This window comes from Sciurus carolinensis, chromosome X, assembly GCF_902686445.1.
Source record: "Sciurus carolinensis chromosome X, mSciCar1.2, whole genome shotgun sequence".
In the NCBI taxonomy this organism is placed as follows: Eukaryota; Metazoa; Chordata; class Mammalia; order Rodentia; family Sciuridae; genus Sciurus; species Sciurus carolinensis.
The window spans coordinates 114,745,346-114,762,630 of NC_062232.1; the positions used below are offsets into that span (position 1 = coordinate 114,745,346).

Here is a 17,285-nt window from a genome sequence, read left to right on the forward strand (position 1 = left end):
GATATTTGGGTTATACAATTTTCCTTTTCAGAATTGTTTATTGTTGTTCCTTACTGCAAGGTAAGATGTGGTCATTGTAAAATCTTAGAATTTTACAGAAATAAATGACATGGAAAATGAAAATCTCTGGGAAGTTACCTTTCCTTACTCCTTTAAAAACTCCTGCAAGGGCTGGGGATGTAGCTCAGAGGCAGAGCACCTACTTAGCATGCATGAGGTTCTGGGTTCAATCCTCAGCACTGAAAAACAAAAAAACAAAAAACAACTGAACAACCTATTTTATATATTCATCTAGATTTTTCTCATGCATTTACTAAGAGAACAGAATCCTACTCTATATACTGTTTAACAACTTTCTTTTCTTACTTTGTAATGCATAGTGTTTTCTTACTTTGTAATACATCAAGCCCATCTTTTTAGGCCAACACATACAAATATATCTTATACATTTTGATAATTGCATAAGATTCTTCTGTGGAGGCATGATATGATGTATGTGTTCAGTTGTCTAGTGACAGACATTCTACTCTTGTATATGTGTTTTATGTACTGTTACTGGTATGATTATGGAATAAATTCCTGGAAGTAGGATTGTTGAATCAAAGTTTACCACAATTTGGTATGTAATGACCAAGTTCATTTCAAGTGTCCCATTGAACCTATACCACTACTTAAATTCCAAGCTGAGGGAATTCTACTCTTCTGCCTCAGAGATTCCTTTATCCTGATCTTGCACCCTGTGAATTTGGTACTATATGTCATTTTTCTATAATTTTGTGATGCTTTTGATACAGGAAAACTTCTGAGGAAGAAATGGCCATGTACCAAGATATTGTAAGTAATTTTTTTCAAAATCAACCTACATGTGACCCATTCTATACCTGCTCAGATTATAATCAGGAATTACATTAGTAAATAGGTCTTCTACCCAAGGGTGTGTTATCAGGCAAGGTTCAGTGGTGACCATTGAATATTAAATCACGTTACTTCCACAAGAACACATTAAGAAAACCATCCCTTGCTTGTCTGAACTATCAGTGTGGTAGTTTTTTTAGGTACATTTTGTGGGCTAAGGGAGTGTGGAATGAATTGGGATTGTAAATGTTTTGTGGAATTTCTTCATTGTTGACATTTCACACAACTCCCCATATTTTCTAAGAGTGACATGATTGTTTGCAAGACTTCCCTCTATTTGTATACCTATGAAATCAGAGTGTGACAAAGCTATATCCCATCATCTTTGCCCCAAATTTCAGTACTTATTCTATTGGTTTAAAGTCTTACAATGGTACACTCTAAAATGATTAGAAAGCACAGAGCTTTTAAGGTATTTAAATAGAGGTAAGTATTTTGACTATACAAAATACAATCAAGCACAAAGTGCATTATCTAACATAATTTAAAATACTTCCAATAAATAGTTGTCAAAATTTTAAAATTTAATGTTACAGATAACATGATATAAATAAAATTTCACCTAATAGGTATAAAAGCCTTTTGGTGATAATCTGGCCAAACTGCCTGGAATGGAATCCCTGTTTCTCCACTTCCTGGCTGTGGGACCTGAGACAACTTAATCAATCTCTCTGTTTCTTAATTTCCTCATCCATAAAATGAGGATTGCTACAAGGATGGAATGAGATAACTTATGTTAAGTGCTTAGCAAAGGACTTAGAATGCATTAAATGTTCCATGTTTATTATCATCACTATTGTGTTAATATTTAGATCCAGGAGCTTAGATTCTGCTCCCAGTCCTGTGACTCACTAGCTGTGTGGTAGTAGGAAGATCATTTAACTTCCTTGAGACTCAGCTTCCTCATCTAGAAAATGGGGTGGCAATCCTTATATTGCTCATCCTGCAGACTTGGAGAGAGGACTAAAGGCATTGGTACTTTTGAGGGTTGTTTGCAGATGCCAATGGGTTACAGAAATGTAAAGGATAATTATGGTTGTTGTTGTTAACAATAAGCCATGTACTCAGTTTTGACATTTGTTTAAAGATTGCAGTGACTATGTACTTTTCTTTTGCATCCATTGGAACAGAGAAAAGGGCAAGGAATGGCTACAATTTCCCATGTACCATACAGGTAGGAGCTGATCTTATTCATAGCTGGTACATTTAGTTCTGATTTTCCTTCCATTTAATTCTGTATGTGCAGCCTGTTGGTCAGAGTTGTCAGAAGGAGATCAAAGTACTTGATGGTTATTTTACAGATGCTGTAATTGCACTTTTGCCTTCATGAAATAGTTGCTTTGGTTGTCATAGCACAGCCTAGCAACCTGCCTGCTGCCTCTTTGTAGTGAGGAGAAAATGGGGTCCAAAGTGGTTGTAATTCGAGAAAGGGGGAATAAACTGTTCGTTGTGGTCAATAAGGTTCATGAAATACTGAGCAGGAGAATTGAAAACAACGACAGCAACATAGAAAGCATCCCTGGTCCTGCTCAGATTCATGGTCCAGCTCCTCCTGGTACACTGGCTATTGTTGATCTATTTGATGCACATCATAATGGACACATAGCCAAAACCTCATTAACAGATCATTGAAATGTTCAATGGACTGGAGTAGAGTGTCTGTTGCAAGCAAGAGGAGAAGTTCCAAAACAAGGATTCCTATTCAGACTGGAAATCCAAAAGCTGAGAAGAGATAGGGTCCAAATTCAATGGGTAGGATGAGCAGGGACTTCACCACATATAGACCAGGTGAGGGGGAGGCATCAAATAGATTGGATATACAGAGAAGTGTTGAATAAAGACATCTAACTTTCAATAACTGGTAGGAAACTCAACAAACATGTTCTTCAAAAACTGTATGTACCAAGAATCAATAAGTAGGATGGCATCAAACTAAAAATCTTCTGCACAGCAAAGGAAACAAGAGTGTAATGAGAGAGCCTACAGAATGGGAGAACATCTTTGCCAGCTACTTATCCAGCAGGGAACTAATACCCAGAATATAAAAAACTTAACACTGAAAAAAAACCCAAAACCCAATCAATAAATGGGCAAAAGAGCTAAACATACACTTCTCAAAAGAAAAAAATACAAATGGCCAACAAATACATGAAAAAATATTTTACATTTCTAGCAATCAGGGAAATGTAAATCAAACTATATTGAATCAGGTATGGCGGCATGCCTGTAATCCCAGCATCACAGGAGGATTTGGAAGGAGGATCACAGGTTCAAGGTCAACCTCCACAATTAAGTGAGGTCCTAAGCAACTCCAGGAGACTCTGCTTCAAAATTAAATAGAAAGGGGAGGAATGGTGCCTGGGAATGTGGCTCAGTGATAAAGAACTTCTGGGTCCAATCTCTAGTATGAAAAAAATACATTGAGTTTTCATTCAGTCCAGTCATATGGCAGTGATCAATAATACAAATATTAAAAGCCAGTGAGGATGTAGGGTAAAATGTACACTTACACATTGTTGGTGGGACTGCAAATTAGTACAAGCACTCTGGAAAGCAGTATATAGATTCTTCAAAAATATATGATCCAGAAGGACCTAGGAATTAGACCAGAGACCCTGAACCTAATAGAAGAAAAAGTAGGTCCAAATCTTCATCATGTTGGCTTAGGACCAGACTTCCTTAACAGGACTCCCATAGCACAAGAAATAAAAGCAGGAATCAATAATTGGGATAAATTCAAACTAAAAAGCTTTTTCTCAGCAAAGGAAACAATTAACAGTGTGAAGAGAGAGCTTACAGAGTGGAAGAAAATCTTTGCCACACACACTTCAGATAGAGTACTAATCTCCAGAATCTATAAAGAACTCAAAAAACTCAACACCAAGAATACAAATAACCCAATCAACAAATGGGCTAAGGAAATGAACAGATGCTTCACAGAAGAAGATCTGCAAGCAATCAACAGATATATGAAAAATGTTCAACATCTCTAGTAATAAGAGAAATGCAAATCAAAACTAGCCTAAGATTCCATTGCATCCCAATTAGAATGTCTATTATCAAGAACACAGGCAACAATAGGTGTTGGCGAGGATGTGGGGAAAAAGGTACACTCATATGTTGCTGGTGGGGTTACAAATTAGTGCAGCCACTCTGGAAAGCAGTGTGGAGATTCCTAAGAAAACTTGGAATGGAACCATTTGACCCAGCTGTCCCACTCCTTGGACTATACCCAAAGGACTTAAAATCAGCATATTACAGTGATGCAGCCACATCAATGTTCATAGCTGCTCGATTCACAATAACCAAGTTATGGAACCAGCCCAGATTCCTATGGACAGACGAATGGATAAAGAAAATGTGGTTTATATACATAATGGAGTTTTACTCAGTCACAAAGAAGAATGAAATTATGGCATTTTCCAGTAAATGGACAGAACTGGAGAACATCATGTTAAATAAGATAAACCAGCCTCAGAAAGTCAAGGGTCAAATATTTTCTCTCATATACAGAAGCTAGAGCAAAAGGGAAAAAGAGGGGATTCCATGAAAATAGAAGGGAGATCAGTGGAGTAGAGGAAGGAGATAGAGGGAGAGGGAGAAGGGATGAGAAAAGGAAGGAACAGTGGAATGAAATTGACCAAATTATGTTGTGTACAGATAAAAATATACCAAAAGTGAATTCCACCCTTATGTATATCTATAAAGTACCAATATAAAAAACAACGAATAAAGGGAAGGAAGACTCACAGAGCAGAGGAAAGGGAGAAGGGGGAGAGAGAAGAGGAGGGAAACAGGTAATATTGGGGGCAGAAATGAAGCAAATTATATTTCATGTATGTTTGATTATGCCAAAGTGAACCTAGTATTATGTATAACTATAATGTACTAATGAAATATTTTAAAACTACATGTGCAAATGGAAATGGAAAAAAAAGAGATATAGATAAGTGTGAATTTTAAAAGGGTCTCCTCAAAGCAATATTAGAGGAATTTAGAAGGGTTAAAGACCTCATTGTACAGGTTGAGGTTAGGGATAGTCTATTCTTTCATAACATATTTTAGTGGTCAGAAATACTGGATGCATCTTTGTGATTGAGAGAAACATCTCCCTAAAGTTCAATTCTCTCATCTGTAGAATGGGAATAATTAACCTTATAATGTTGCTCTGAGGATCAAATGAGTCAAAACATGTAGAACAAGAGCTCTACAAATGCTAGCTATCATTATCTTCATTATTATTCTATTATAGAAGGAAGCCTTCTGCAGATCATGCCTTTATGAAGTAATTGGGCATGCGTCTATTTGCCATATTGCAGTAATGATGGATAAATTAGAGATCAGGAGGATAGAAGGTTTTCTCTGAAATAATAAGTCCTGACACTTCATATTCTCTGTTAATTATTATAAACTCCTGGAGAAATCTCATGGCTACTCAATTTACACATAATATAAATGTTGCTGATATTTCATTTGAAAATAGATTTTCAGTTGTCTATTTTGGATATGAGAAAAATTTTCAGAAGATTTCAACATGCTTTCTTCCATCATTTCTTAAGTTTTGTCACCTAATATCTACAAAATGTTTGATGTTTATGGACTACCAACTAAGGCAACTAGACCAAATTGCACTGTGTTGACATAACTGCACATTTTCTTTTTTGCTCCATTTTGTAGCTGTGCTTGTCAAGTCATCATCAAGGCCAACTCTTCTTTAGCATCCATGGAATTGATCATCAAGATCAGAAGTAAAATACTTGGCAACCTCACACATGGAAACTTCACACAAGATCAGTTGACATTATTAGTGAAGTCTGAAAACATCCTAGTGAAAAAGCTAGGTAATTATTTTGGTGGGATATTTCAGTATGAATTCACTCCCCCTATTATAGAACTCATGATGTATTCAGAGTAAGACCCTAAGTTCAGGGGAAGAGACATCTTCATGATCCTTTTCACATCCTCAGTACCTGCTTGTCCTTATGGCCTTTCTACCTTTAAAAACTTGTGAAAGAATAGATTGCCTGAGAGTTTATAAGAGATCATTTGTCAGCCGTGGATATTACCAGTGACCAATCCACCCACAGTGTCGGGGGGTTGTCTCTCTTGCACAAAACATCAGAGACCCAGAGTTTCTTTATTACACACAATAGATGCCTAATAGATACTTGCTAATTTATTGATTGATTCAGGCATCCCATTCATCTTGGGAAATGACTTGGGAACTGTTCCAGATTTCTCTCCTAGACCTTTTCTTTCCTGATTAGGCAGGTTTAACTGGTAAAAGAGAAAGACTACCAGGCTACTCCAACTTTCTCCCATTACTGCCAGCTTTGTTTCTTTCTCTGACAGACTGCCATAAAAACTTTTGAGTTAACCCAGACACACATAGATATTTCTACTCACAATCCTTGGTGGCAAGTGAATGAAGTAGCAGAGGGCAGGCTGTGATTGCACAAGAGAGAGAGAGAGAGTGGGATGAGAAGCAGAGAAGTGTGGAAGCCACAGTCATAGCCCATTGTGCAAACGATGCTAATAAATGTGTCCTGAAAGTGAGAGGAAGGCACCTTGCATCACACACAACCCTGGGATGGGTGGTTTAAAGGAAGGACAGTTGACAGGTGGATACTTTTGATGTTTTCCTCTAACACCCCTTTGTGTAACTGGAAGTTTTTTTTTTTTCTAATGCATATATACTATTTAAACAACAACAAAAATTATCCTGTCAACTGGTGGTTTTAATGAAAAGGACTAAACCTGCAGTTATACCAGCTGGCTTATTTAAACAAAAATACTCCATTTAAAGCTATTTTAAGTGAAGCCTGATTTAAATGACCTGTAGAAAGAGCCTTCTCTTTTATTTGCTGATGTGTGTATGCAGGGTGATAATGATGGGTCCTAATGGATGCTCATGAGACTTTTAAGAGTCCTTTGCCCTTGAAAACGTGCATACATTTTCTCTGTAGATCCGGGAAAGTGTGAAGCCCACGAAACACCCACTAAATACAAAGGGACATATAAGTGGCTATTAACCTACCCTACTGAGACAGCCCAAACTAGATGCATAAAAAATGAGGATGGAAATGCCACTAGAATCTGGTATGTACCGGCCAAGTTCTAATTGCTAGTTCATATACACAAAGATCCGCTTCGTTGGGGGCATGTTTCTATGTCATTTGTCTGGGCGTGCTCCCTCCCCTCCACCTCTACTGCAAGTCTTTCTTTTCTTCATCTTGTGGACTTAAAACATACATATGCAATATAATAAGAAAATAATGTCAAGAAGACAAAGAGAGAAGTCAGTCACCATCCCACCACTGAACACAGCTGTTTTTAGGTTGGCGTGTTGTCTTTCTCTGTATGCCTTTAAATTTTCTGTAGAGGTAATCACAGTTCAGTTCTCATATCCATAATGTAATTTACTCTTTCACTCAATGGTTTATCAAACATTTTCCATGTTTTACATTCATCTTCTTAATGATCATTTCAAAAATCGGCCTCAGATGCTATCTCATTGATGGGCCATAGTAATTTACTAAATCACTCTTCTATTGTTGACTTTATCATTTTCCTTTTTAAAATCATCAGCCCTCTTTTCTTACTCTCTGCTGTTAATGGTTTATGCCATTAACGTAAGTGGGCAAGACCAGAAGGACAGCAGGTTTTGACAGAGGCTTAAAAGCACTCTTAGAAAGCCACATCTCCAACTGCATCCTACCTTTCCCTGCCTACATCTAATCAGTTCTCAAGGCAGGCAGCTCTGACAGCCACAGTCAGGACTCACATGGGGCCTCTCCTTTCCAATCTCACTGCCTGGTGCAAGTCCTTTACTAGCTCTTGCCTCCTGTAGGGCAGTGCCCTTACCTTCTAACCACATGCTATCTCAGCTCCTTTCCACGCTGCTGCCAGCATGATTTTCCCAGTCTGGCTGTCATCATGTCATGCTCCTACTCAGGAATGAAGTCCAAACCCCTAAACACAGTCCTCCAAACTGCAGACTCCCTCTCCTGCTGTTGGGCTCACCACTCCCTCTCCCCTTACCATGCATTCCAGCGAAAAAGACCATTTGTTAGTCTGGACTCAATGGGCATTTCCTTGTGTCTCTTTCTCTGGATGTGCTTTTTGATCTGCGGGGAGGTGGGGGTCGGGTGGGAGAAGTGTGTGTCTTTCTCTGTCTCTGTTCTTTTAGCACTGGACCCAGCTCAAGTGGTGAAAATAAGTTCTCCTTGCTTGATGGTTTGATACATTCCATTCTATTTATACAGCATTTTTTCATATTTTGCTCAATTTTAGAGAAGTGATACTTAGAATCTGAAATCACTGAACTACACAAGTTCCTGCCCTGTTTACCTATGCTACCTTTTACCTTACCTAAACATAGTGCATGCTCAATGACTGTGTTGGTTGACTTGAACTGGATTAAACTGGATGAGGTACAGGGAAGGTTGGTTGAAAATGTCCATGGGCTACAGAGGGTTCTACACTAATCACCTAGAGAAAATTAATATGCTGAGTTAGAGACTGCATTCCAACAGGAATTTCCCCTTACAAATAGGGGTAAGAGGAGGAAATGAGGGTAAGCAGTCATGTCCAGCAGACTGACATCTCTGCCTTGACTCTTGGTCAACCCCATGTTGTCCTGCCCCATCCCCATCTCTCTTACCTAGTCATCCTCCCACCTGCTGACCCCCTTGTCATTTGTACCTCCAAGAGCAGTTTTCTTTACTTGACAAAGAAGTACTGCATTCCTACCTGTGCTATCTTGGCCAGGAGGCTGGGGGTGGCCCAGGGGGAAGCATGCCAAAATAGACCTGTTCCTTTGCCCCAGGATGTCCTTTATTTCTCCCTTCTCTCTTTTTCAGTTCAATCAGTATTCAAACAGGCAAATCTCAGTGGGAAAAACCAAGGTTTAAGCAATGCAAATTGCTTCAAGGACTTCCTGAAAAGATTGTGGATCTTGCTAATATTACCATCAGTGACGGTAAGATTGTTTTGAACACATCTGGAGAAATAATGGAACCTCAGTTAATTTGCTTACTTGTCCTGAGACCAGAGATTACAGGCAAACCTCACTTAGTGAAAAATCTACCCTATAATAATCTGGTTTCAGAAACTAAGTAGTAACTGTTGGTGGAGGTGGTGGAAATATGAGAAGTTAGGACTACCAGGGTTTTTGGTTTTGTTTCATGTATTTTTTTATTTTATAATTTTTGACTTATTATTTTCCATTTTATTTTAAATTCTGCAAAAATGTTTAATTTGTTAATACTTCATTTAGTCCAATATTCAAAGACAAAAAAAATCTACAGTGAAACATCTCAGTGGTGGCCCAAGTTATTCAGTGATTATTCACAAAGATAGTATACACATCTATAAGGAAATGTGTATACACATGCACACACATGCATACACGTATGCATGCTTATACAGGTTCTCCCTCCCCTTTTTTCCTACTTTTATATTGGTGCATTATAGTTGTACATATTGATGGTTTTTTTTGTTCCATATTCATGCACACACATGCTCCCTCTGTTTTGGGTACATACCGCTCTGCACCTCACTTTCTCTTCACAATATATTGAAGAAATTTTTATATCATTATATAAAGAGCTTCTTCACCCCTGCACACTAACTATATTATATTTCATGGGTGTGCCACACTTATTTACTGGTAATTTAATTAATTTATTTATTAAGTAGATTTATTTTTCATTGATACATAAAAACATAAAACTTATACACATTAATGGGGTACTATGTGATGTTTGCTACATGTAAACATTGCATACTACTTAAATCAGGTTAAATATATTTATTTCCTCAAACATTTACCATTTGTTTATGGTGAAAATTTTTGTAATCCTTTCTGAAATGTACATTATTGTTATTTGTGCTATTGTACCCCAGAGCTTCTTGCTCCTATCTAACTACAACTTGGTACCTATTGATCAACCTCTCCCCATTTGCCCCCAAAACTCTCCAACCAATTTATTTAAGCCGTTTTCTATATATGGATACTTAGATTATTAATAGTATTTTTCTTTAAAAACACTATCATAAAACTATTTTTACTTATTTGTGTTTTTATTAAAAGAAAAAAATAGCATAACATTTAAAAAATATAGTTTTGTTAGTGTGCAAAATGTTTCAGAACTGGCATACACTAAGCAACTGATATAGAAAGATTCATTTCTTTTCAAATTACATTCATAGACCATGTGAATTTTCATTTTGGTTTGTGACACTTCATTACTGTATTTCATATTGTTAGGTGAAAGAGACTCAAAACAAGTGTATCTCTCTAAATTACATTGGGATATAATTTTTTCTAATCAAATCACCAACCACCTAAAAGTCCAATAACATGCTGTGTCGATGAAGCTGTTCTAAAACAGATATTTTGATAACTTGCAAGTGGGAGTATAAAAAACATTGCTGTAGTGGATATCATATATATGTCACAATTTTGTGCAAGTAGCATATACCTGAAGCATAAATTCCTGCAAGTGGAATGGCTATGTTAATCATATTAGTGATGATGTCAAAATTCTTCCTATAGTAGTTACACCAATTTATTCTCACACTTGCTAGGTATGAAAGTGTCTATTTGAGAACAGCTTCATAACACAGCATATTTTTATACTCTTGGGTCTTTGTTGATTTGATTAACAGAAATTGATATCTCAATTCAGTTTTAAAAGATTTTTGTGTAGATATTCACATATCTGTATCTATTTAATACCTACAATTCAGAAGATCATTTTTTCAGAGGACTTTTTTTAGCACATTCACTAGGTTGTGAAGCTATCACTGTTAATTCTAGAATATTTTCCCCCAAAGAAACCCTGTACCAATTAGTGGTCTCTCCCTCAGCTCTTGGCAACCACAAGTCCACTTACTATCTGTCTGAATCAAGGCATTTCATAATTTTTTGGAGGTTCATCCATGTTGTAGTATATGTAGGTACTTCATTTCTTTTTATGTAGATGTATGTTTACTTCTGTTACAAATATATTGAAAAGTAGAATTGCTTGGTTCATATGGTAACCCTACAATTAGTCTTTGGAGGAACTGCAAAACTTGTTTTCCATAGCAGCTGCACTATCTTACATCATTCCAACACTGAATGTTCCAATTTTTTTACATATTTGTAAACATGTGTTAGTGTCCATCTTTTAAATTATGGTTGGTGGCAATGCCTCCCCCAAACATGAGCACTTTCATTCCTGATTTTGGTAATTTGTGTCTTCTCTTTTTGTCTTTGCTAGCTAAAAGCTTTTGAATTTTGTTGGTTATTAAAATAGAGTTTCTTCTTTTAGAGGATATTCAGGTTCACAACAAAATTGAACAGAAAACAGAATTCCCACATTCATGCCCCCTTGACACGTGCACAGCTCACACTCACCATCAATAACCCTCACCAGAGTTCTATATTAGTTTCAATTGATGAACCCACCCTGACAAATCATTATCACTAAAAGTTCATAGTTTCCATTAACATTCATTCTTGGAGTTGTTCATTTTAGAGGTTTGGACAAAAGTGCCATGACATGTCCACTATTGTAGTATCATACAGAATCATTTCATCTCTAAAAATCCTCTGTGCTTCACTTATTCATCCCACACTCCTAACTGTCCCCTGGCAACCACTGATCTTTCTATTGTCTCCATGTTTTTGCCTTTTCTAGAATGTCATATAAGTTGAAATCATATAGTGCATTGCCTTTTCAGGTTGTCTTCTTTAACTTAGTAATATGCATTTAAGGTTCCTTCTTGTCTTGTCATGGCTTGATTATTTCTTTATAGCACTGAATAATATCCCATTGCCTGAGTGTACCACTGTTTAGTTATCTAGTTATCTACTGAAGCAGATCTTGGTTATTACCATATTTCAGCAATTATGAATAAGAGTTCTATGAGCATTGGTGTGCAGGTTTTTATATGGATGTTTTCAACTAATTTGGGAAAATACCAAGGAGTGCAACTGCTGAATTATATACTAAGAGCATTTTAACTTTTGTAAGAAACTGCCATATTATCTTCCAAAGTGGCTGTATTATTTTGCATTCCTTCAGCAGTGAATTAGAGTTCCTGTTGCTCCACATCTTTAGCAGCATTTGGTGTTGTCAGTGTTTTAGATTTTGGCCATTCTAATAGGTGCGTGGTGGTATCTTGTTGCAGCTTTAATTTGCAATTCCCTAATGATATGTGAAGTTAAATATCTTTTCATATGCTTACTTATCATCTGTATATCTTTTTTGGTGAGGTATATATGCTGTACACTGAATATTTATGCCCCTTCATCAAATTCATATGTTGAAATCCTAATCCCAAGTTGTCCTTATGGAAGGATGATTAGGTCATGAAGGTGGAGCCCTCATGAATAAGATTAGTACCCTTATAAAAGAGGCCTGAGGGAGCTTGTTTGTATTTTCCATCATGTGAGGTTATAGTGAAAAGAATGTTGTCTATGAACCAGGGAGTGGGGTCTCATCAGACATTGAATTTCAATGAATAAAGAAAATGCAGTATGTATGCACAATGAATGGAATTTTACTCAGTCATAAATAAAAATGAAATCATGTAATTTGTAGGAAGCAGAAAGTCAAGGACTGCATGTTTTCTCTTCATATGCAGAAGCTAGAAAGAAAACAGAAAAGAAAGGGGTATCTCATGAAAATAGAAGGGACACCAGTAGAATAGAGTAAGGGGACCTGAGGGAGGGAGAAAGGGAAAGGGAATCAACCAGGGAATTAATTTGACCAAATTATGTTTCTGCATGTATGAATATGTAACAATGAAGCTGAATATTATGTAAAATGCAATGCACCAGTAAAAATGATCTTAATAAAAAAAGAAAGGGAAGAACAGAATTTTGATTTCTATACTAGTTGTCAGATGTGGCTTTACTGCATAAATTGGATATCTTCCATAACGAATTGTCAGAAATTAAGGCATAGGCATTCCAGTGCCTTACAGAAGAGCCAGGGAATTAGCTCCAAGGCAGTGAACTTCTCTAACTTTCTTCTTTTTAGAAGATACAAAATTAAGACCCTTACCCAGGAATATCTAGAAGAATTAGAAAAAGAAGCACAACTCTGATGATCCCTAGTTCAGAAATCATAAGTCAGGGCAGTAGGGAGTGTTGCAGCTTATAGTGAGTGGGAGGAAAGATAGAAAGGTCTGTGTTTCACGCTGACCTCCCTCCTTCTGAGTGACACATTTTCTTTAGACATGCTAATAGAATTTTCTCTTGTGGAAGAAAAAGTTTAAAAACAGTCATAACAACAATAAAAGCACTGCATCAGGTTCGGATTTTTAGAAAATTGACTGTGAGAAGTCATTACATCTATATATCTCTACACACGTACACTATATGTGGAGCAAAGACAGTCAGATGGTGATTTTAATGTATATAACTGAAAAGTAAACTATCAAGTTTTTTAGCTTTGGAGGAATCCTCATCTTGTAAGTTAGGAGCTTAATGAACAATGGGTGCAATGTAAAGGAAATAAAAATGTATTCATGTTGGAATAATTTATTTTCATTAGTTTTTAATCTTGTTGACAAGTATTGGATATCTTGGTTGTATCTCGGTTGGACAAAAACTCTTCGGTTCTTCCACTTAAATGCTCATTTTTCTTAACTCCTTAATATCACAGAGTTAGAAAAGGCATCCTTATTTCAAAGTTCTTTGAGTTCTTTTCTGTTCTCAGTTCTGTTTACCCACATGACAGTGAAGATGCACCAGCTCTAATGAAGTTGGCTAAGACTTCACAAAATTCTCTTCTGTCCATGTCCTCTTGTCATCAGGGCAGGATAGTGTGTAACTAAGGAGGAACAATATTAGCTGGGGATATGGCTCAGTAGTAAATATGAGCCTTGCATGCCAGGAGGTCAAGTAGATGTCCTGCTATTCCAATGCTCAGTGACATGAAGAAAAGAAATTAAGGCACACATGCTGTAGTAAAAAGTGATATTGGAGAATTCAAGTTTTGGGATCAAAGTAGATGAGAATTTCTCAATCTGTACAAAGTGAAATAATATGAGAACTCAATACATAGAATTATTGTGATGAGAAAATGAGAAAATGCATGTATAAGAACTTGCTGTTGCATCTTGTCTCCAAAATGCCATACATCATTTTATTCCCTCCTCTTGTAGTGAGGCTGGCTTGTGATGGCAAAGTATGGTAGAATTTGGCAATAGAGATGCTGCCAACTATGGGATCAACTTTTAAGAGAACTGGAAGTATCTTTTCTCTGGGTATACTTTCATTTGGGATCCTGCCTCTCAGAACCTAAGGTTTTGAGTATCACCATTGTTTTGAATATAATTTATTTAATTATAAGTTTATATAATTTAAGTTTTAATGATTTCTCTGGTTAACAACCAGCTCACAAAATTCATCCAAATTTGTAACAGGTTCTCATAAGTTGGTACAAGCCAGCTCCAATAGCACAAGTGCTGGATCCAGCACAGCACTGAGGGAGGTCATGGGTAAGGAATGCAGTCCACAATCACAAATGACCAGCACATGCTCCACATCAACTAACAGCCATGTGAATGCATCATTTTGAACTTCCAGTCCAGTCTAGCCTTCAGATGTGTCCGGCTCCAGCTGCCATCTGACTGCAACTGCATGAAAGATCCCAAGCAAGAACTGCTCAGTGGAACCTACACACACAGCCATGAGAGTAATAATTAATGTTGTTTTTAGCCATTGATTTTGGGGTGGTTTGTTATGCAGCAGTAGATAACTAGAACATTGACTCACAGAAATTGGTCAGTAAATAATACATATTATTATTGTTTTCATTGTTGCAATTATGGGAAGATTAATTGTAATGGTATTTCAAGCAATATTCTGCAACTAATAAAGGAAGATTCCTTTTATTGCTTTTGTTTGAGGACCTAGAAGTTTTACACAATAAGTACAATTTAGCCTGAATTTTCCTTAAAAACTGTGTAACTCCAGATGAAAACTCTATAATTACTTTCCACAGAATAGTTAGTCTCCCATCGGCCTGTTGTTTACTTTCATTCTGCCACAGCAGGGACTGTGCGAAGTGAAGTCGCACCACTGAAGCCTGAAGAATCATGACTAGGCAGCTCCAGCTATTCCATTTTCAACAGACCTTGAACAATTTAATAAGAGCAGTAGAAATATCCATGAATGAGCTCACCATACTTTTATTCTATCCCTAGTCTTATTGTTTTCTCAATTTGTTTAGTCAACCAAAAGAAAGATATTAATATGGACAAAATACTAATTTAGAAACAATTACATACTTAATCAAGGTCCCCCCCTTCTTCCCATCTCCTCCAGGAGAACCCTGTTTTGGCCAACTCAGTTCCTACATAAGCCATTGTTGAGTGGGGGCAATTCAGAGGATCTCAGTTAAGTTTGCTTAATTTAAATTGATGAGAGCAAAGATTTTTTGTAGAACAAAAAAGAATAGAGCAAGAAAATGTGGGGGAAAGGAAAGAGAGGGATAAACACCTTGTGCTGGCTTTGGTGGGGGTAAAGATGTAGAGAGCTTGAGGGAGAAGAGAGATTTGAAGAGATGCTGACAACCATGGAGGGCCCTGAAAGAGAGGGAGGGAGGGATGGAGAGAAAAAGAAAAAGTGAATTTTATGCAAAATTATTTTGTTTTCCCAAACTCAGTACGTTGTTTGCAACATAGCTTGAGTTAAATATGTCACAAGTGTAATCTCTGGAATTTTTCTAAACAGACTATATTTTTCAATTGTTTTTCTTGTCTCTTTTATGTATTCATATTCTCCTAAGCACCTAGACCAGTGCTTTTCACAAATTAGACACTAATTAAATGTCTGCTTTATTAAATAGTAATATTCTTTCCAAAAAAGCGGGTGATAATTCACACAGAGCAATTATTTTAAAAAATTATGAGACAATTAAGGATATTTGAGCAGTGGTAGGATATGTGATATTTGTAAATATTACTGCTAATCTTTCATCTTAGTTTTAATTTAATTAGAATCATGGTTAAGACAAATGAAAAAGATATGTCCAAATTGTTTTGTTACATTGCATGCATGACTGTGTAAAAAAAAAATCCCACTTTTATCAATAATTATAATGTACCAATAAAAACACAGAAAAAAGACATGTATTAAAGTATTTATGAATGAAATGATATGATGTCTGGGACTTGCTTTAAAATAATCTGGGGTTAGGGAAAAGGTGGGTGAGACAGTAGATAAAATAAGATTAGCCTCTCATTGACACTTGTTGAAGTTGGGTGATTCATGAGATACATGGGGATTCATTATACTATTCTTCTACTTTTGCATATGCTCAAAATTTTCCATTATAAAAAGTGAAGAAAAAAGTGGGTGGGTTAATGTCTATTGTTCTTACTCTTAGAAACTCTAAATTAATTGCTTTTTATTATGTGGTCCTTATTTGCTTTTTTGCTGTGTGGGTTGATGGTTCTTGACAGGAAATTGTACTCACTACCCTTGACTGTGAAAACATAGACTGTGTTTGCTGATATTTGAGTACAGATGGAATCTACTTAACTCAATCCAACACTCCGATGTCTTAACTTAATTAGAATCAAATTTCAAGATAATTCTTCAGTGACAAAAAGATTTCCCTAGTGCATTTAAAAAAGGGTTTAATGAATAAAAACTTGATGTGTGTGCTGCTTTCTGGGACTATATCAACTGTAGAAATTGAGATCCAATGTTTTCCTTTTGCAAACTTTGTTACTTTGGCATGTATTACCATTTCACTGCCTTTACTTTTTAGAGGGAAGGATGCAGACCAGCATGGTCCAAAACTAAGTATCGTAACATAGGTAGTACATTTCCATTTTGCTTCCCCAGAGAATGCAGATGATGTTGCAGAGCACATTTTGAATCTGATAAATGAATCTCCACCTCTGGATGAAGAAGAGACAAAGATTATTGTTTCTAAAGTAATGGAGATTTCAAAGTGTGATGAGATAAGTATGAACCTAACCCAGATTATATTACAAATAATCAATGCTGTTTTGGAAAAGCAAAATGATTCAGCCTCCAATCTACATCAAGTAAGCAATGAGTAAGTACTAATGGTAAAATAAATTATTTCATATAATTTAAATGACATATTTTTACTTTCTTAGCATACAATCATCACCAGTTTTAAAGGCTAGGTAGTTATGCATTGAAAACTAATTTAGTGTAGCACAATGAGGTAATTTAACTCCAATCCCAGTTGTGAAAGAGTGCATTCAAATTTGAATTGAATCTTAGTGATAACAACAACTTTTCAAGTTAATAGTTACTCCAAACCAAATTTCTAATTCATTTTCCCACCCTGGTGCTCCCCCAGGGTTCTATAAAATGTACCCAATCA

At 36.4% G+C, this 17,285-nt stretch overlaps 1 protein-coding gene across 1 annotated transcript in view; it reads left to right on the top strand.

Annotated features, from left to right (window-relative positions):
* The window catches only part of Adgrg4 (adhesion G protein-coupled receptor G4), a 132,607-nt gene that overhangs the window by 76,871 nt on the left and 38,451 nt on the right, over positions 1 to 17,285 (top strand). Inside the window, exons 8-13 of the mRNA XM_047537190.1 lie at positions 795 to 834; positions 2,046 to 2,089; positions 5,593 to 5,756; positions 6,882 to 7,014; positions 8,778 to 8,896; positions 16,772 to 16,988. Coding sequence (XP_047393146.1) covers positions 795 to 834; positions 2,046 to 2,089; positions 5,593 to 5,756; positions 6,882 to 7,014; positions 8,778 to 8,896; positions 16,772 to 16,988 — 717 coding nt within the window. The remainder of the gene's footprint in view (positions 1 to 794; positions 835 to 2,045; positions 2,090 to 5,592; positions 5,757 to 6,881; positions 7,015 to 8,777; positions 8,897 to 16,771; positions 16,989 to 17,285) is intronic.